The 20459-nt window shown below is 42.3% G+C and overlaps 1 protein-coding gene across 1 annotated transcript in view; it reads left to right on the top strand.

The window, feature by feature from the left end:
- MYO7A (myosin VIIA) overlaps window positions 1–20028 on the top strand; it is a gene marked incomplete in the record, with an annotated part of 248641 nt that extends 228613 nt beyond the window's left edge. The window contains 9 exon segments of the mRNA XM_056561158.1: window positions 1057–1162; window positions 4213–4326; window positions 6335–6422; window positions 8960–9066; window positions 9483–9668; window positions 9856–9972; window positions 12273–12356; window positions 17629–17748; window positions 19424–20028. Of these exon segments, the coding sequence (XP_056417133.1) occupies window positions 1057–1162; window positions 4213–4326; window positions 6335–6422; window positions 8960–9066; window positions 9483–9668; window positions 9856–9972; window positions 12273–12356; window positions 17629–17748; window positions 19424–19513 (1012 nt within the window).
- Between the last annotated feature and the right edge of the window lie 431 nt (window positions 20029–20459).

The following is a 20459-nucleotide window of genomic DNA, read 5'->3' as shown; positions in this document are numbered from 1 at the left end:
CTCTTTTTTTTATCTGCTGGCTTTGATCTTGCTGTATTGACATATTAGTACGTCCAGCAATGGTCGTGCAGTTCCCTTGTTGTATGGACACCCTTGCGCATTTTGCAGTCTTGGCTTTGGGTTATTATTTACTGTATGTGTTGCTAATTATCCCTGAGGGAGCCGTGATTTGAACACAATGGGGAAACACGTCGGAAGTATGGAATTATGCTAACATGCGAGCTGTATTCATTATAGTTCTACTAAACTAACTGTGTATCTGGGGTGATTTTGTTGATTGATATATTTTTTATTTTTTTCCTTTTGCTTTTCTTCTAGCATTGATCTTGCTATATTGACATATTTGTACATCTGCTACCAATGGTCATGTATTCCTCTTGCTATTAAGACAGACTTATGTATTTTCTAGTCTTGGTTCTGCGCTATTATTTACCGAATGTTTCTTATTATCCCTGATGAATCCGGGATTTGAACACTATGGGGAAACACGTTGGAAATATGGAATTAAAACATAAAATACTAACATACGAGCTGTATTCATAATAGCTCTACAAACTAGCTGTGTGTCTGGGGTGATTTTGCAGATTTTTTTTATTTTTTTAGTTATTTATTTTTTCTGTTAGCATTGCTCTTGCTGTAGTGCCATATTTGTACATCTAGCTATTGGTCTTGTATTCCCCTTGCTATATAGACACATTTGCACATTTTTGCAGTCTTGGCTTTTGGCTATTATTTGTTGTGTGTGTTCCTTATTATCCCTGATGAACCTGTGATATAAACACCACAGGGAAACACGTTGGAATTATGGAAAAATACTTACATATGAGCTGTATTCCTAATACCGTAGTTATTCTATAAACTGATATTTTTACCTATCAATATTGGGGCATACTGTTGTTTAGGGAATTTCTCTCTTGAGAAATTAATTTAATGGACTGCCAAGTTTTGGAAACGATCTATTGGTGGTGATAGTTTGGTTTTATCTTCTTTTTTTTTATATTCATTGTCAATTGTGTCTCCTTTTATTTATATATTTTTTTATGCTTTTTTTTAAAGGAATGGCTCCCGGAAGTATCCACCACATCTGGTTGAGGTAGAGGCCATCCAACATAAAACTACCCAAATATTCCACAAAGTGTACTTCCCCGATGACACGGATGAGGTAAAGAAAGGGTAAAAATAACTTTAGGTTTCACTGAAGAAAATATATAAGGTGTCATGTTTCATGCTTATCCTGTACTGATCCTGAGTTATATCCTGTATTATACTGAAGAGCTGTACTCACTATTCTGCTGGTGAGATCACTGTGTACATACATTACATTACTGATCCTGTACTGATCCTGAGTTATATCCTGTATTATACTCCAGAGCTGTACTCACTATTCTGCTGGTGAGGTCACTGTGTACATACATTACATTACTTATCCTGTACTGATCCTGAGTTATATCCTGTATTATACTCCAGAGCTATACTCACTATTCTGCTGGTGGGGTCACTGTGTACATACATTACATTACTTATCCTGTACTGATCCTGAGTTATATCCTGTATTATACTCCAGAGCTGTACTCACTATTCTGCTGGTGAGGTCACTGTGTACATACATTACATTACTTATCCTGTACTGATCCTGAGTTATATCCTGTATTATACTCCAGAGCTGTACTCACTATTCTGCTGGTGAGATCACTGTGTACATACATTACATTACTTATCCTGTACTGATCCTGAGTTATATCCTGTATTATACTGAAGAGCTGTACTCACTATTCTGCTGGTGAGGTCACTGTATACATACATTACATTACTTATCCTGTACTGATCCTGAGTTATATCCTGTATTATACTCCAGAGCTGTACTCACTATTCTGCTGGTGAGGTCACTGTATACATACATTACATTACTTATCCTGTACTGATCCTGAGTTATATCCTGTATTATACTCCAGAGCTGTACTCACTATTCTGCTGGTGGGGTCACTGTGTACATACATTACATTACTTATCCTGTACTGATCCTGTGTTATATCCTGTATTATACTCCAGAGCTGTACTCACTATTCTGCTGGTGAGATCACTGTGTACATACATTACATTACTTATCCTGTACTGATCCTGAGTTATATCCTGTATTATACCCCAGAGCTGTACTCTCTATTCTGCTGGTGAGATCACTGTGTACATACATTACATTACTTATCCTGTACTGATCCTGAGTTATATCCTGTATTATACTTCAGAGCTGTACTCACTATTCTGCTGGTGAGGTCACTGTGTACATACATTACATTACTTATCCTGTACTGATCCTGAGTTATATCCTGTATTATACTCCAGAGCTGTACTCACTATTCTGCTGGTGAGATCACTGTGTACATACATTACATTACTTATCCTGTACTGATCCTGAGTTATATCCTGTATTATACCCCAGAGCTGTACTCTCTATTCTGCTGGTGAGATCACTGTGTACATACATTACATTACTTATCCTGTACTGATCCTGAGTTATATCCTGTATTATACTGAAGAGCTGTACTCACTATTCTGCTGGTGAGGTCACTGTGTACATACATTACATTACTTATCCTGTACTGATCCTGAGTTATATCCTGTATTATACTCCAGAGCTGTACTCACTATTCTGCTGGTGAGGTCACTGTATACATACATTACATTACTTATCCTGTACTGATCCTGAGTTATATCCTGTATTATACTCCAGAGCTGTACTCACTATTCTGCTGGTGAGGTCACTGTATACATACATTACATTACTTATCCTGTACTGATCCTGTGTTATATCCTGTATTATACTCCAGAGCTGTACTCACTATTCTGCTGGTGAGATCACTGTGTACATACATTACATTACTTATCCTGTACTGATCCTGAGTTATATCCTGTATTATACCCCAGAGCTGTACTCTCTATTCTGCTGGTGAGATCACTGTGTACATACATTACATTACTTATCCTGTACTGATCCTGAGTTATATCCTGTATTATACTGAAGAGCTGTACTCACTATTCTGCTGGTGAGGTCACTGTGTACATACATTACATTACTTATCCTGTACTGATCCTGAGTTATATCCTGTATTATACTCCAGAGCTGTACTCGCTATTCTGCTGGTGAGGTCACTGTATACATACATTACATTACTTATCCTGTACTGATCCTGAGTTATATCCTGTATTATACTCCAGAGCTGTACTCACTATTCTGCTGGTGAGGTCACTGTATACATACATTACATTACTTATCCTGTACTGATCCTGAGTTATATCCTGTATTATACCCCAGAGCTGTACTCTCTATTCTGCTGGTGAGATCACTGTGTACATACATTACATTACTTATCCTGTACTGATCCTGAGTTATATCCTGTATTATACTTCAGAGCTGTACTCACTATTCTGCTGGTGAGGTCACTGTGTACATACATTACATTACTTATCCTGTACTGATCCTGAGTTATATCCTGTATTATACTCCAGAGCTGTACTCCCTATTCTGCTGGTGGGGTCACTGTGTACATACATTACATTACTTATCCTGTACTGATCCTGAGTTATATCCTGTATTATACTCCAGAGCTGTACTCACTATTCTGCTGGTGAGGTCACTGTGTATATACATTACATTACTTATCCTGTACTGATCCTGAGTTATTTCCTGTATTATACTCCAGAGCTGTACTCACTATTCTGCTGGTGAGGTCACTGTGTACATACATTACTTATCCTGTACTAATCCTGAGTTATATCCTGTATTATACTCCAGAGCTGTACTCACTATTCTGCTGGTGAGGTCACTGTGTATATACATTACATTACTTATCCTGTACTGATCCTGAGTTATTTCCTGTATTATACTCCAGAGCTGTACTCACTATTCTGCTGGTGAGGTCACTGTGTACATACATTACATTACTTATCCTGTACTGATCCTGAGTTATATCCTGTATTATACTCCAGAGCTGTACTCACTATTCTGCTGGTGAGGTCACTGTGTACATACATTACATTACTTATCCTGTACTGATCCTGAGTTATATCCTGACACGGACCCATTTCCAGCACTTTCCATAGCTTTTATGTATTGTTTCTGGTTGGATCGATCTGGTTTTCTTCCCCAGCTTTGTTCTCCTAAAACGTTGCAGGACCGATTATTATCCCAAAGTGTCGCCTCTTCTTCTCTTACAGGCGTTTGAAGTGGAATCGAGCACCAAAGCCAAGGACTTCTGCCAAGATATTGCTAACCGTCTGCTTCTAAAGTCCTCAGAAGGCTTCAGTCTGTTCGTAAAGATCTCTGATAAGGTAAGAACGGGGCGAGAAGGAGGGGGCCGCGGAGGAAATGAGGTTATGTGGGTCCCCGCTGTTAACTCTTTAATTCCAGATCATTTAGGACAAATATCTGCTATGGCTGTGTTTTACACATAGTGTGTCTCCAGCTGTTGCATACTACTGTCACTACTGTTACCGTTCCTACTGTTACTACTATTACTACTGTCACTACTGTTACTACTACTACTTATACTGTTACTACTGCTGTTACTGTTACTACTGTTACTACTACTGTTACTACTACTGTTACTACTACTGTTACTACTACTACTACTACTACTGTTACTACTACTACTACTAATACTGTTACTACTACCACTGTTACTGTTACTACTGTTACTACTACTACTACTGTTACTACTACTGTTACTACTACTACTACTGTTACTTCTACTGTTACTACTACTACTAATACTGTTACTACTATCACTGTTACTGTTACTACTGTTACTACTACTACTACTGTTACTACTACTGTTACTACTACTACTACTGTTACTACTACTGTTACTACTACTACTAATACTGTTACTACTACCACTGTTACTGTTAATACTATTACTACTACTACTGTTACTACTTCTACTGTTACTGTTACTACAACTGTTACTACTACTACAACTGTTACTACTACTACTACTGTTACTACTTCTACTGTTACTGTTACTACAACTGTTACTACTACTACTACTACAACTGTTACTACTACTGTTACTGTTACTACAACTGTTACTACTACTACAACTGTTACTACTACTACTACTATAACTGTTACTACTACTACAACTACAACAACTGTTACTACTACTACTGTTACTACTGTTACTGTTACTACTACTACTACTGTTACTGTTACTACTGTTACTGTTACTGTTACTACTACTACTGTTACTGTTACTACAACTGTTACTGCTACTACTACAACTGTTACTACTACTACTGTTACTACTGTTACTGTTACTACTACTACTACTGTTACTGTTACTACTGTTACAGTTACTCCTACTACTACAACTGTTACTACTACAACTGTTACTACTACAACTGTTACTACTACAACAACTGTTACTACTACTACTGTTACTACTGTTACTGTTACTACTACTACTACTGTTACTGTTACTACTGTTACTACTACTACTACTGTTACTGTTACTACTGTTACTAATACTGTTACTGTTACTACTACTACTACTTTTACTGTTACTACTGTTACTGTTACTACTACTACTGTTACTGTTACTACTGTTACTAATACTGTTAATGTTACTACTACTACTACTTTTACTGTTACTACTGTTACTACTGTTACTATTGTTACTGTTAGGTTTTGGATATATGAGTAAGGATATAGGAGTGTTTATGAAGCATTTTACCATTGTTTTCTTGGGTATAATTGTCACAGTATTTTGGCGCAGTGTGTTTTTTTCATATATGCGCATTCCTGTGTTTGGCTGTCGTACGTGTGTTTTGAATTGGGTTTTTGCAGTGGTCAGGAATCTATGAATTTGCTACTTTTTAAGGTGCACAATTTGGTGCAAACCCTTTAAAAAGGCACAAATCACCTCCATAAAAAAGTTGCATAAAAAACACACATTAATTAGTTGAATAAAAAATTAGTTGAAATTACTCAATAATATAAGCAGATCACCTTGTTTTATATTTATATATTTCCTATAAAAAATAAATAACATTTTTTATTTGAAAACATTTTTCAATATGGTTAGGATGGACAAAAGTCTGGATATTTGGTACAATTAAGTTTACAAACCTTCCTTGTTTACATGTTTATCCAAATTATTACTTTAAAATTAAAATTCCTAAATTTTTACGGATGCAAATTAGATAACACATAACACAGCCATTATTCGTAATTATCCCCCTATAATGTTCAAAATCTACTAGAAATATTTATTGTTTGTCTTCATTTTGTTCTCGTTAACCCTAGACTTGCCATGAATCTAATCTTTTAATTTTGCAGGTAATAAGTGTCCCAGAAGGAGACTTTTTCTTTGATTTTGTTCGACATCTGACAGACTGGATAAAGAAAGCCCGACCGTCCAAGGATGGTAAGAAGTTATAAAAGACTCCTAACCCATTTATTGTAATTAAACAATTAGGCGGCAATATTCCCATATTGTAAATATATAAGGCTTATTGAGCAAGAATGCAATAATAATACACCGCTCAAAAAATATAGGGAACACTAAGATAACACATCCTCGATCTGAATGAATGAACTAATCGTATGAAATATTTTCCTCTTTACATAGTTGAATGCGCTGACTACAAAATCACACAAAAATTATCAATGGAAATCATCAACCCCTGGAGGTCTGGATATGGAGTCACACTCAAAATCACAGTGGAAAACCCCACTACAGGCTGATCCAACTTTATGTAATGTCCTTAATACAAGTCACAATGAGGCTCAGTAGTGTGTGTGGCCTCCACGTGCCCGTATGACCTCCCCGCCTGGGCATGCTCCTGATGAGGTGGAGGATGGTCTCCTGAGGGATGTCCTCCCAGACCTGGACTAAAGCATCCGCCAACTCCTGGACAGTCTGTGGTGGATGGAGCGAGACGTCCCAGATGTGATCAATCGGATTCAGGGGAACGGGCGGCCAGTCCATAGCATCAATGCCTTCCTCTTGCAGGAACTGCTGACACATTCCAGCCACATGAGGTCTAGCATTGTATTGCATTAGGAGGAACCCAGGGCCAACCGCACCAGCATACGATCTCACAAGGGGTCTGAAGATCTCATCTCGGTACCTAATGGCAGTCAGGCTACCTCTGGCAACTACATGGAGGGCTGTGATGCCCCCCAAAGAAATGCCACCCCACACCATTACTGACCCACTGCTAAACCGGTCATGCTGGAGGCTGTTGCAGGCAGCAGAACGTTCTCCACGGCGTCTGCAGACTCTGTCACGTCTGTCACATGTGCTCAGTGTGAACCTGGTTTCATCTGTGAAGAGCACAGGGCTGCAGAGGCGAATTTGCCAATCTTGTTGTTCTCCGGCAAACGCCAAATGTCCTGCGCGGTGTTGGGCTGTAAGCACAACCCCCACCTGTGGATGTCAGGCCCTCATACCACCCTCATGGAGTCTGTTTCTGACCGTTTGAGTGGACACATGCACATTTGTGGCCTGCTGGAGGTCATTTTGCAGGGCTCTGGCAGTGCTCCTCCGGCTCCTCCTTGCACAAAGGTGGAGGTAGAGGTCCTGCTGCTGGGTTGTTGCCCTCCTACGGCCTCCTCCACGTCTCCTGATGTACTGGCTTGTCTCCTGGTAGCGCCTCCATGCTCTGGACACTACACTGACACACAGCAAACCTTCTTACCACAGCTCGCATTGATGTGCCATCCTGGATGAGCTGCACTACCTGAGCCACTTGTGTGGGTTGTAGACTCCGTCTCATGCTACCACTACAGTAAAAGCACCGCCAGCATTCAAAAGTGGCCAAAACATCAGCCAGGAAGCATAGAAACTGAGAAGTGGTCTGTGGTCACCACCTGCAGAACCACTCCTTTTTTTATTTCCATCTGTTGTCTGTTCCATTTGCACAACAGCATGTGAAAATGATTGTCAATCAGTGTTCTTCCTGAGTGGACAGTGGGATTTCACAGAAGTGTCATTGACTTGGAGTTACATTGTGTTGTTTAAGTGTTCCCGTTATTTTTTTGAGCAGTGTACTAAAATACTGCCAGAATGTAAAACAACATAACTACTATAATACTGCTCCTATATACAAGAATATAACAACTATAATACTGCTCCTATATACAAGAATATAACTACTATAATACTGCCCCTATATACAAGAATATAACTACTATAATACTGCTCCTATATACAAGAATATAACTACTATAATACTGCTCCTATATACAGGAATATAACTACTATAATACTGCTCCTATATACAAGAATATAACTACTATAATACTGCTCCTATATACAAGAATATAACTACTATAATACTACTCCAATATACAAGAATATTACTACTATAATACTGCTCCTATATACAAGAATGTAACTACTATAATACTGCTCCTATATACAAGAATATAACTACTATAATACTGCTCCTATATACAAGAATGTAACTACTATAATACTGCTCCTATATACAAGAATGTAACTACTATAATACTGCTCCTATATACAAGAATATAACTAGTATAATACTGCTCCCTATATACAAGAATATAACTAGTATAATACTGCTCCCTATATACAAGAATATAACTACTATAATACTGCTCCTCTATACAAGAATATTACTACTATAATACTACTCCTATATACAAGAATATAACTACTATAATACTGCTCCTATATACAAGAATATTACTACTATAATACTGCCTCCTATATACAAGAATATAACTTCTATAATACTGCTCCTATATACAAGAATATAACTACTATAATACTGCCTCCTATATACAAGAATATAACTACTATAATACTGCCTCCTATATACAAGAATATAACTACTATAATACTGCCTCCTATATACAAGAATATAACTACTATAATACTGCTCCTATATACAAGAATATAACTACTATAATACTGCCTGTTGTGTATCGCAGGTATAGTGCCTTCCCTCACCTACCAAGTGTTCTTTATGAAGAAATTATGGACCAATACAGTTCCTGGAAAGGACTCGATGGCTGATTCCATCTTCCACTATTACCAGGTTTGGGTTCTTGATATAGTTGTTATTATGTGGCGACTTATTGATGTACTCCACAGCCCCAGCGTCCGGAACATTTAGTTCCGAACGCTGGGTGCGGGGGTCGTGACGTCACAGCCATGCCCCCTTGTGATGTCACACCACACCCCCTCAATGCAAGTCTATGGGAGGTGGCGTGACAGCCGTCACGCCCCCTCCCATAGACTTGCATTGAGGGGGCTTGACGTCATGACCCTCGCAGCCCGTACCCTGCATTCGGAACTAAATGATGCTGTGGCAGTGGAGTACCCCTTTAAGGGTCATCAGGACAGGAAATGATGTTCCACCATCTAAACTGATGCAATGTTAGACTAAAACATGGACATGCCTCCCGAAAAGGCTATTTTTCCCATTATTACCATTAAAAATTCTTGTTCAAGGAACTTCCCAAGTACCTGCGCGGTTACCACAAGTGCACCCGGGAAGATGTCCTCCAGCTGGCCGCCCTCATCTACAGGGTCAAGTATGAAGATGACAAATCCTATTTCCCAAATATTCCCAAAATGCTGAAGGAGTTGGTTCCTCAAGACTTAGTCCGGCAATTGAATCCAGACGACTGGAAGCGGGTGAGTAGAAGATTGTTCTGGAGTAAACCCAACGAGATCTTGGAGGTCCCAATGCTCCTCAGCCCGTCAGTAGATGTGGGATGTCTTTTGGCAGGCGGCATCTGCTACACCCTAAGTGGAATCCATTCAGACATGGCGGCTGTAGGTAGGTCGTACGGCAGTGATCACCGCTCTGTTTCTATTACAGTCCATTATTGCCTACTTCAATAAACACGCCGGCAAGACGCGAGAGGATTCCAAGGTGGCCTTCCTGAAGATCATCTATAAGTGGCCAACGTTTGGTTCGGCTTTCTTTGAGGTTAAGGTAAGACGCACTTTATTTTTAATGGTTGTCTCCTTGAAAACAATTGCAATGCAGGCTAGCTGGGAGTAGTAGTCCTCTTACAATACGTGACAACGGTGTGTAGCTAACCCAATGTTCCATATGATCCAACTCTACTTTTGTTCCCTGAGTTGTTCCCATAGTGCAAAGTGCAGGAATGAGACCTCTGTTCCCTGTGACCCAACTCCACCTTTGTTCCCTGAGTTGTTCCCATAATGCAAAGTGCAGGAATGAGACCTCTGTTCCCTGTGACCCAACTCTACTTTTGTTCCCTGAGTTGTTCCCATAGTGCAAAGTGCGGGAATGAGACCTCTGTTCCCTGTGACCCAACTTTACTTTTGTTCCCTGAGTTGTTCCCATAGTGCAAAGTGCAGGAATGAGACCTCTGTTCCCTGTGACCCAACTTTACTTTTGTTCCCTGAGTTGTTCCCATAGTGCAAAGTGCAGGAATGAGACCTCTGTTCCCTGTGACCCAACTCTACTTTTGTTCCCTGAGTTGTTCCCATACTGCAAAGTGCAGGAATGAGACCTCTGTTCCCTGTGACCCGACTTTACTTTTGTTCCCTGAGTTGTTCCCATAGTGCAAAGTGCAGGAATGAGACCTCTGTTCCCTGTGACCCAACTTTACTTTTGTTCCCTGAGTTGTTCCCATAGTGCAAAGTGCAGGAATGAGACCTCTGTTCCCTGTGACCCAACTCTACTTTTGTTCCCTGAGTTGTTCCCATACTGCAAAGTGCAGGAATGAGACCTCTGTTCCCTGTGACCCGACTTTACTTTTGTTCCCTGAATTGTTCCCATAGTGCAAAGTGCAGGAATGAGACCTCTGTTCCCTGTGACCCAACTTTACTTTTGTTCCCTGAGTTGTTCCCATAGTGCAAAGTGCAGGAATGAGACCTCTGTTCCCTGTGACCCAACTCTACTTTTGTTCCCTGAGTTGTTCCCATACTGCAAAGTGCAGGAATGAGACCTCTGTTCCCTGTGACCCAACTTTACTTTTGTTCCCTGAATTGTTCCCATAGTGCAAAGTGCAGGAATGAGACCTCTGGACACTAGGATTCCCAGTGTTCCCTGTGACCCATTTCCATGGAAACAACTCTATGGGAACAACTCAGTTCACAAAAGAAGAGTTGAGTCACAAGGGACATTGGGAATCCTAGTGTCCAGAGGTCTCACTACTGCACTTTGCACTACGGGGACAACTCAATTGACAAAAGTTAAAGGGGTGCTTTAGCGTTTGGAACAAACTGTTCCGAATGCTGGAGCCAGCGACGGGAGCTTGTGACATCATAGCGCCGCCCCCTCGTGACGTCCCACACCCTCAATGCAAGTTTATGGGAGGGGGCGTGATGGGGCGGGTGTGACATCATGAGGGGGCGGGGTTATGACTATGGCTCCCGGCGCCAGCTCCAGCATTCGGAACAGTTTGCCCCAAACTTTAACTTGAGTTGTTCTTGAGTTGTTCCCATAGTCCAAAGTGCAGAAATGAGACCTCTGAACACTATGAATCCCACACTTCCCTGTGACCCAACTCTACTTTCGTCAATTGAGTTGTTCCCGGTAGTGCAAAGTGAAGGGGTGAGACCTCTGGACACTAGGACTCCCAATGTTCTCTGTGACCCAACTCTGCACTATGGCAACAACATGGACTTGCCTCCCAAAAAGGCTATTTTTTGTAGAGTTGAGTTGTAGAATAAAAGTAGAGTTGGGTCACAAGGAACATTGGGAATCCTAGTGTCCAGAGGTCTCATTCCTGCACTTAACTTTTGTCAATTGAGTTGTGCAAATTATAGACTTCCTTTACCCACACAATACCCCTTGGGGCGTATGCAGGAAACTGTCGATAAAGTGGATGTCACATCGCACTCACTTTCACCTTAGTTCACTTAAGAGATGAGTCTTCTGCAGAGAGGCCCTTGTTCAGCCTTATTCTCTCTGACAAAGAAAACTCCTTCTTGAAGATGAAGAACTTGAGCACTTTATCCTCACAGCGTGGACAGAAACAGGAAGTGATCTAGGTGATGGAGAGGAGCTGAGACATGTGATTCCTGAAAGAACCAGGCTCAACCAACTAATAATAAGTTTTGGGTCCACCCATTCTCCTGGGAGAAGGAGATTGGTCTAGGGACTTCTTCTCCTACAACCATTAGTTGGGAGAGTCACGTGACCAAGGCATCATGCATTTTATACATGAAAACAGATGTTAACCCTTTACACTCTTGGAGAAATATTCGTAGGAGGAGTCCAGGAATGACTTTTTTTTTTTTCCGTTCTTTATTCTACAGCAAACCACCGAGCCGCACTTCCCCGAAATCCTCCTGATAGCCATCAACAAACATGGCGTCAGCTTGATAGATCCGAAGACGAAGGTACGGAATATAGTCAAGTTTGAATTGTTTTTATATCCCCTGGTCTGAACCCAAGCTGGTGCCTTAGGCCAGTGGTCACTGCAAACTGTGGACCTTCAGATGTTGCAAAACTACAACACTCAGCAATAATAATAATAACAATAATAAAGTTAATAATAAGAATTATTATTATTATTATTGTAAAACAATAATAAAAATTAGGGATGTCCCAATAACGATACTGGTATCGGTATCGGGGCCGATACTAGCTATTTGCATGTTTTCACTGAAAAACACCCTTTATATTAAAATTTAACTTTTATTCTCTACTATTAAAATTGTTCAAAGAAAAAAGCCCCGTGCATATATAATCAATTATGATACTCAAGATGAAAGTAACATATCTCCATCAAGTGTACAAGAAGCGTGTGGAGCCCCCAGTCCAACATGAATAAAACAATGGACTGGTAGGATCCCAACACACAATTTCCGGCTATACACCAAAAAACATTCAAATGCACCCACAAATAATAATTGCTATTTGAAGAAAAATCAACTCTCAACGCGTTTCACCCTGCTATTATCGGGGATCCTCAGGAGAGACACCGGACAAATACAGTATATTAATGCAAAATGACAGATTGAAACTTAAGCATCATCTGGGACAATACCCCAAACATATATTAGATGTGCTCAGTGCAATTAAAGATAAACAGACGCTCCCACAATGGAGCACTCACGAGACCCCGCGTCTATGATGATCAGATGGAGGCTCGGTCTGACTCACAATCACTGGTTTAAATACAGCTGGATGGCGCCAAAATGGAATAGAAGGCGGCGTTTTCCTACCATCTTAGTACTCGCCTGGCATCTGCGCAGACGTCCCGCCAAGGCTCCGGAATCTACGAAGCATCGGAGGTGTATGTATGACAACTTCCGGTCCGGCAGAGACGTCCGCACAGGCGCCTTAAGCAATGCCGATAGAGATACCGGAGCTGTCCACAGCTATAGTTCGCCGGGCTGCGCATGCGCCCAATTATACAGGCGCTACACTAAATACGAGGTTAGTAACGATATAAGTTATTAAATATATGGATCCCAATTAGAGATATACCATGATAATATAACAGCATAAAATAATAAGCAATATTAATATTACATTTCAATATAGGACCAAAACATTTAAATAATAGCCTAATTAAGATAAATTAAATGATAGGCCAGTAGGGACACATGATTTATTATTTGAAATAAACCAGGTATATGATAATGGGAAAAAATTTTAAGAAAAATTAAACAAAGTCAAACCGAACAATTAATTAATAGTGCACTCTATCATGAGGGCACTATCAGCCTTCCATGATTTTACCTGAGTCATGGCATTTGGGGAGAAGTCCACCACAAAGAACAATTGACAGATATTTACCAAATTAACAAAAAGATAAAGCAAAAAAAAAAAAGGGAAATTAAGATTTCTTTCTCTCTTAATTTCCCTTTTTTTTTTTTGCTTTATCTTTAATTTCCGTAGCGGTCCCCGATTCCCGTACCCCTAATAGAATAGGGTGCAGTAGGGTATAATAGAGAAAGGATCCGGACGGGGTCGCCCTTATTAGGGCGAGTGCTCCGTGGTCAGGTCTTTAGGGCATCCAAGGGACCAGTAGGGTATATAGCCCCAATTATCTAGTGGGACCGAAAGGCATAGTTTAGATATAGGGTTAACACCTTGTGGGCTAGCACCGCCCACAGGGACAGTAGGGCAGACTAGTCCAAAGGGATAGTAGGCTAAGCTGTCTCTTTCTATTTAGAGCCCACTCATGTTTGGCATCTTATCCATGAAATACATCTTAGATTTGGTTGGTAGTCTATATGTAGGCCTTTTTGTTAATTTGGTAAATATCTGTCAATTGTTCTTTGTGGTGGACTTCTCCCCAAATGCCATGACTCAGGTAAAATCATGGAAGGCTGATAGTGCCCTCATGATAGAGTGCACTATTAATTAATTGTTCGGTTTGACTTTGTTTAATTTTTCTTAAAATTTTTTCCCATTATCATATACCTGGTTTATTTCAAATAATAAATCATGTGTCCCTACTGGCCTATCATTTAATTTATCTTAATTAGGCTATTATTTAAATGTTTTGGTCCTATATTGAAATGTAATATTAATATTGCTTATTATTTTATGCTGTTATATTATCATGGTATATCTCTAATTGGGATCCATATATTTAATAACTTATATCGTTACTAACCTCGTATTTAGTGTAGCGCCTGTATAATTGGGCGCATGCGCAGCCCGGCGAACTATAGCTGTGGACAGCTCCGGTATCTCTATCGGCATTGCTTAAGGCGCCTGTGCGGACGTCTCTGCCGGACCGGAAGTTGTCATACATACACCTCCGATGCTTCGTAGATTCCGGAGCCTTGGCGGGACGTCTGCGCAGATGCCAGGCGAGTACTAAGATGGTAGGAAAACGCCGCCTTCTATTCCATTTTGGCGCCATCCAGCTGTATTTAAACCAGTGATTGTGAGTCAGACCGAGCCTCCATCTGATCATCATAGACGCGGGGTCTCGTGAGTGCTCCATTGTGGGAGCGTCTGTTTATCTTTAATTGCACTGAGCACATCTAATATATGTTTGGGGTATTGTCCCAGATGATGCTTAAGTTTCAATCTGTCATTTTGCATTAATATACTGTATTTGTCCGGTGTCTCTCCTGAGGATCCCCGATAATAGCAGGGTGAAACGCGTTGAGAGTTGATTTTTCTTCAAATAGCAATTATTATTTGTGGGTGCATTTGAATGTTTTTTGGTGTATAGCCGGAAATTGTGTGTTGGGATCCTACCAGTCCATTGTTTTATTCATGTTGGACTGGGGGCTCCACACGCTTCTTGTACACTTGATGGAGATATGTTACTTTCATCTTGAGTATCATAATTGATTATATATGCACGGGGCTTTTTTCTTTGAACAATTTTAATAGTAGAGAATAAAAGTAAAATTTTTATATAAAGGGTGTTTTTCAGTGAAAATATTATTTTGCACTTCTTTAAGTTACTATTATATATATTATATTTTTCTTTCTGTGATAGCTATTTGCATGGTATCGGGGACTCGTTTATATGTCCCCAATACCATGCCCGATACCTGCTGCCGCTCCACTGTCCCGTTCTTCCGTCTTCCGGTCCGCATCGTGTCGTCCTATGGAGGAGCATGTGACACACCTGTCACTCCGCCTCCTCCCCTGCGCCTGGCGTAACGCTACGGAGGAAGCAGAATGACGTATATGTCACATGCTCCTCCATAGGACGACACGATGCGGACCAGAGGATGGGACAGTGAAGCGGCAGCACCCGACAGAGGAGGTGAGCTGCCTGCAAGGAGGGCCCTGCTGCTAATGTCTACGGGGGGCCCTGCTGCTGTTTAAACGGGGGGCCCTGCTGCTGTTTAAATGAGGGGTCCCTGCTGCTGTCTAAAGGGGGGGCCCTGCTGCTGTTTAAATGGAGGGGCCCTGCTGCTGTCTAAAGGGGGCCCCTGCTGCTGTTTAAATGGGGGGCCCTGCTGCTGTCTAAAGGGGGGCCCCTGCTGCTGTCTAAAGGGGGGGCCCTGCTGCTGTCTAAAGGGGGGGGGGCCCTGCTGCTGTCTAAAGGGGGGGGGGCCCTGCTGCTGTCTAAAGGGGGGGCCCCTGCTGCTGTCTAAAGGGGGGCCCCTGCTGCTGTCTAAAGGGGGGCCCCTGCTGCTGTCTAAAGGGGGGCCCCTGCTGCTGTCTAAAGGGGGGCCCCTGCTGCTGTCTAAGGGGGGGTGCTGCTGTCTAAAGGGGGGGGGCTGCTGCTGTCTAAGGGGGGGGCCCTGCTGCTGTCTAAAGGGGGCCCTGCTGCTGTCTAAAGGGGGGGCCCTGCTGCTGTTTAAATGGGGGCCCACTGACTAAAGGGGGCCTGTGGTCTACAGGGGGGCTGCTACTTATGTCTACAGGGGGGCTGCTGTCTACAAGGGGGGCAGCTGGTAATGTCTGCAGGGGGATACTACCTACTATTAAAGACAATCTTACAGCAGAGTCACCTGCACTAACCATGTGGTCATCGGTCTCACCACCAATGCAAATTCCCTGTCTTACCCAATGGAGAAGAGAGAAATCTTGGCTCATCCTACAGCAGCCACCTCCATTGTACACAACAAGGACCCAAATATCATACGGTAAACAGCGCCAGAGACCAAGTCACCCTGCTGTCAGATTCCCTTTAAAATAGAAGTACTCGTACTTGGTATCGGCGAGTACTAGAATTAAAGTATCGGTACTCGTACTCGGTCTTAAAAAAATGGTATCGGGACATCCCTAATAAAAATAATAATAAATATAAAATAATGTGTATAAATCAGTAGAAGACTGTGGTATATATTATTCCTGCCCTACATAATGTACAAATTACTGAAATTTAAAGTATCTTTATTGACCCTCTGTGGCCAAAATTGGTACTGCAAGTTTTTTAAAATTTTGCAAGCATTGTTTTCCAAACAGTGTGTCACCAGCTATTGTAAAACTACAACTCCCAGCATGCCCGGACAGCCAACGGCTGTCCGGGCATGCTGGGAGTTGTAGTTTTGCAACAGTTTGAGGTCCACAGTTTGGAGACTATTGACTAGTATGGAATAAGTTCTATTACTTATATATGCTCTGCATACATTATCTGGGAATAGAAAATGGATATGCAAGCATATTATTATGGAAGGAGCAGCTTGGCACGGGAGGGGTATATTGGTGTGGGCGTGGCATACCTTGTGGGGGAGGAGCTTGGTGCCCCCCCCCAATTTTTTTTTACACCACTGACATGACCTTTTTATCAGGCTCTTCATATGCTATGACACCACCAAAGCACATAGATGTCTGAGGGCGAAGACATAATAGTACGTCATAGGGAGGCGGGTGCCGGCAGTTTTATGCAGCTGTCACCCGCCCCCTCTAAAGACAGGGATCACAGATAAATTTAATCCAGGACACTTTACCTCTTTGATGCCACAGTAAATGCCACCCATGGCATGTAAGTGGTTTGAGAAAAGAGAAGGCTCCTTTCCTCACCCTACCCATTGTCCCCTGGAAACATGATAGTGGGGTGCCAATGGTTGTTACGCCAGACATGGGTTTAATAAAGGCCCCCAGGTGTGTGCCATATTTGTACCCCAAATAGAATGGGGAACTACTGTATAAAGGTGGCTGCAGTTTGTGCCTCCCCGAGATGGGGACGTTATTGATGTGTCTCGGTAGTAACATGGCTCTTCTGGTGTTTTCCTGCAGGACATTTTGGCCACCCATCCTTTCACAAAGATCTCAAACTGGAGCAGCGGGAACACTTACTTCCACATAACCATTGGGAATCTGGTGAGAGGCAGCAAACTGCTGTGCGAGACCTCGCTGGTGAGTGCACTGTCAATGACTGCTCCTGCATCTGGAAGGCTACCTATAGGTGTCACTAGAGAGAGAGCTTTCTTTGTCCTTAAAGGGGTACTCCGCCCCTAGACATCTTATTCCCTTACCCAAAGGATAGGAATAACATGTCTGATCTCGGGGGTCCTCGCAATCTCCCTGCTTTATCCAGCATTCGTTTAGAGCGTCGGGTGCAGCGCCGGAGGCTCATGACATCACGGCCACGCCCCCTCAATGCAAGTCTATGGGAGGGGGCGTCATGCATCACGCAACTTGCATTGAGGGGGCGTGGCCATGACATCACGAGCGGGGCGTGGCCGGGACGTCACAAGCCTCCATCTCGCATGGCCAGTCATCCGACACGGGAGCATAGTCTTAAAGGGGTACACCACTCGGAAACTTTTTTTTATTTTAAATCAACATTTTTTTAATTTTTTTATTAACTGGTGCCAGAAAGTTAAACAGATTTGTAAATTACTTCTATTTAAAAAACCGTAATCCTTACAATTAGTCTGGACAGTTCCTAAAATGAAGTGTCAGCAGAGAGCACTGTGGTCAGTCAGAAAGGAAATTCAAAAAGAAAAGAACTTCCTCTGTAGTATACAGCAGCTGATAAGTACTGGAAGGATTAAGATTTTTAAATAGAAGTAATTTACAAATCTGTTTAACCGTCTGGCACCAGTGGCACAGTTGATTTAAAAAAAAAAATTCCCAGCGGAGTACCCCTTTAAGAGCAGTGTTTCCAAACAAGCGTACCCCCAACTGTTGCAAAACTACAACTCCCAGCATGTCCGGACAGCTGAAGGCACACTGGTTGGGAAACACTGCTTTAGAGTGTACGCCTCCCTACACCACTGCCCCAGTGTCCAGAACATTTCGTTCCCAACGCTGGGTACGGGCTGCGGGGGTCGTGACGTCCCACCACGCCCCCTCAATGCAAGTCTATGTGAGGGGGCGTGACGTCCATCACGCCCCCTCCCATAGACTTGCATTGAGGGGGGGGGGGGTGACGTCACGATCCCCGCACCCAGCGTTCTGAACTAAACTTTCCGGACGCTGGGGTAGTGGAGCACCCCTTTTAAAGGGGTACTCCGCCAATAGACATCTTATCCCCTATCCCGCCTGCAGCCCCCCGAATGATCAGCTCTCCGGAGCTAGGTTTGCTCTGTGGCTGATGACTCACGATACAGGGACCGGCGGTTCGGGATGTCATGGCTCTGCCCCCTCATGCCGTCACGCCCCGCCCCCTTAATGCAAGTCTATGGGAGGGGGCGTGACTGTTACCACGCCCCCTCCCATAGACTGGCATTAAGGGGGCGTGACGTGACAGCATGAGGGGGCGGGGCCATGACATCACGTACCGCCGGCCCCTGTCATCAGCCACAGAGCAAACTTCGCTCCGGAGAGCTGATGACTCGGGGGGCTGGAGGAGAGATCGTGGGGGTCCCCAGCAGCAGGACCCCTGCGATCAGACATCTTATCCTCCTTGGATGTCTAGGGGCGGAGTACCCCTTTAGCGTAAAACAGTAGCCCCTGAGCATTTGAAATTTTTTAAAATTTTTGAATAAAGATGACATTTTACAGTCTTGAGTACAGACCATGTAAGGATAGAGGGCTGGCAGCTTGGACATGGTGGTCACCGATCTTTTCAATCTTAATATTTTAGGGCTACAAGATGGACGACCTGTTGACCTCATACATCAGCCAAATGCTGACATCAATGAGCAAACAGCGAGGGGCTAAGGGCAGCAAGTGAATTGAGAAGGAGCGTTGGCATCTTGCGGTAGACCTAATTCGCTGCCTGAAGTCTGTGGGGTATCCATGTAGCTGGGGTAAGACATTCTCCCCCCAAGTCTGGGACATGAGAAGACCTGAATCCCAAATCTCATGTGATACTGAAGGTTCAAACTCTCTATCCAGCGAGGATGACTACCTGTGAGGGCGGAGTCCCAATAGGGGGCGCTGTTATTTTGGATGGACCCTTGGGCATTGTGTGAGAGAAGACACAGGCCTTGGAGCCACCGAGCAGGACCATGAAGAAGAGCGTGACGGAGGAGGCCCGAGATACTCCAGAACACGGAGCCGACTTTTTATATAAAATGTATTAAACAGATTATAATATATTCCAAATTGCAGAGTCTTCTAGGAACCTCCCACTATTTAAGAGTAAATTTTACTTCTTTATTTATTTAACTTAAAATGATGACGTCACAATTTGTTTTGAAATTTTGAATTTGAAAAAAAGAAAAATACAATTGAGAAAAATTTGGAAGTCTGACTTTGGTGTTTTTAATGATGGCGGCAAAAAAAAAAAAAAGCCTGAAAATATATCGGCCAAAACCAGTGAGAAATGGGAAAATGGGAGATTGTTACCACAGTTTATGTGCACGTTACATTATTGATCCTACAAATGTAAAACAAAAAGAGAAACAGCCGCACATCCACCATTTGTATATTGATCTACTTTCTTCTCAGCATTAATTCAAAAACTAACAAGTTGTTATGATACATTTTGGCCTTGACGGGGCGAGTGGGCTTGTACTTTTATCAAAATGTATAATAACAACCTGTTAGTTTTTGAATTTATGCTGAGAAGAAAGTAGATTAAAATACAAATGTACTCACTATTCTGCTGGTGGGGTCACTGTGTACATACATTACATTACTTATCCTGTACTGATCCTGAGTTATATCCTGTATTA

This window comes from Hyla sarda, chromosome 2 (genome assembly GCF_029499605.1).
Source record: "Hyla sarda isolate aHylSar1 chromosome 2, aHylSar1.hap1, whole genome shotgun sequence".
NCBI lineage: Eukaryota > Metazoa > Chordata > Amphibia > Anura > Hylidae > Hyla > Hyla sarda.
Note: the sequence above shows the minus strand (reverse complement) of the source record. Positions and strands in the feature narration are given on the sequence as shown.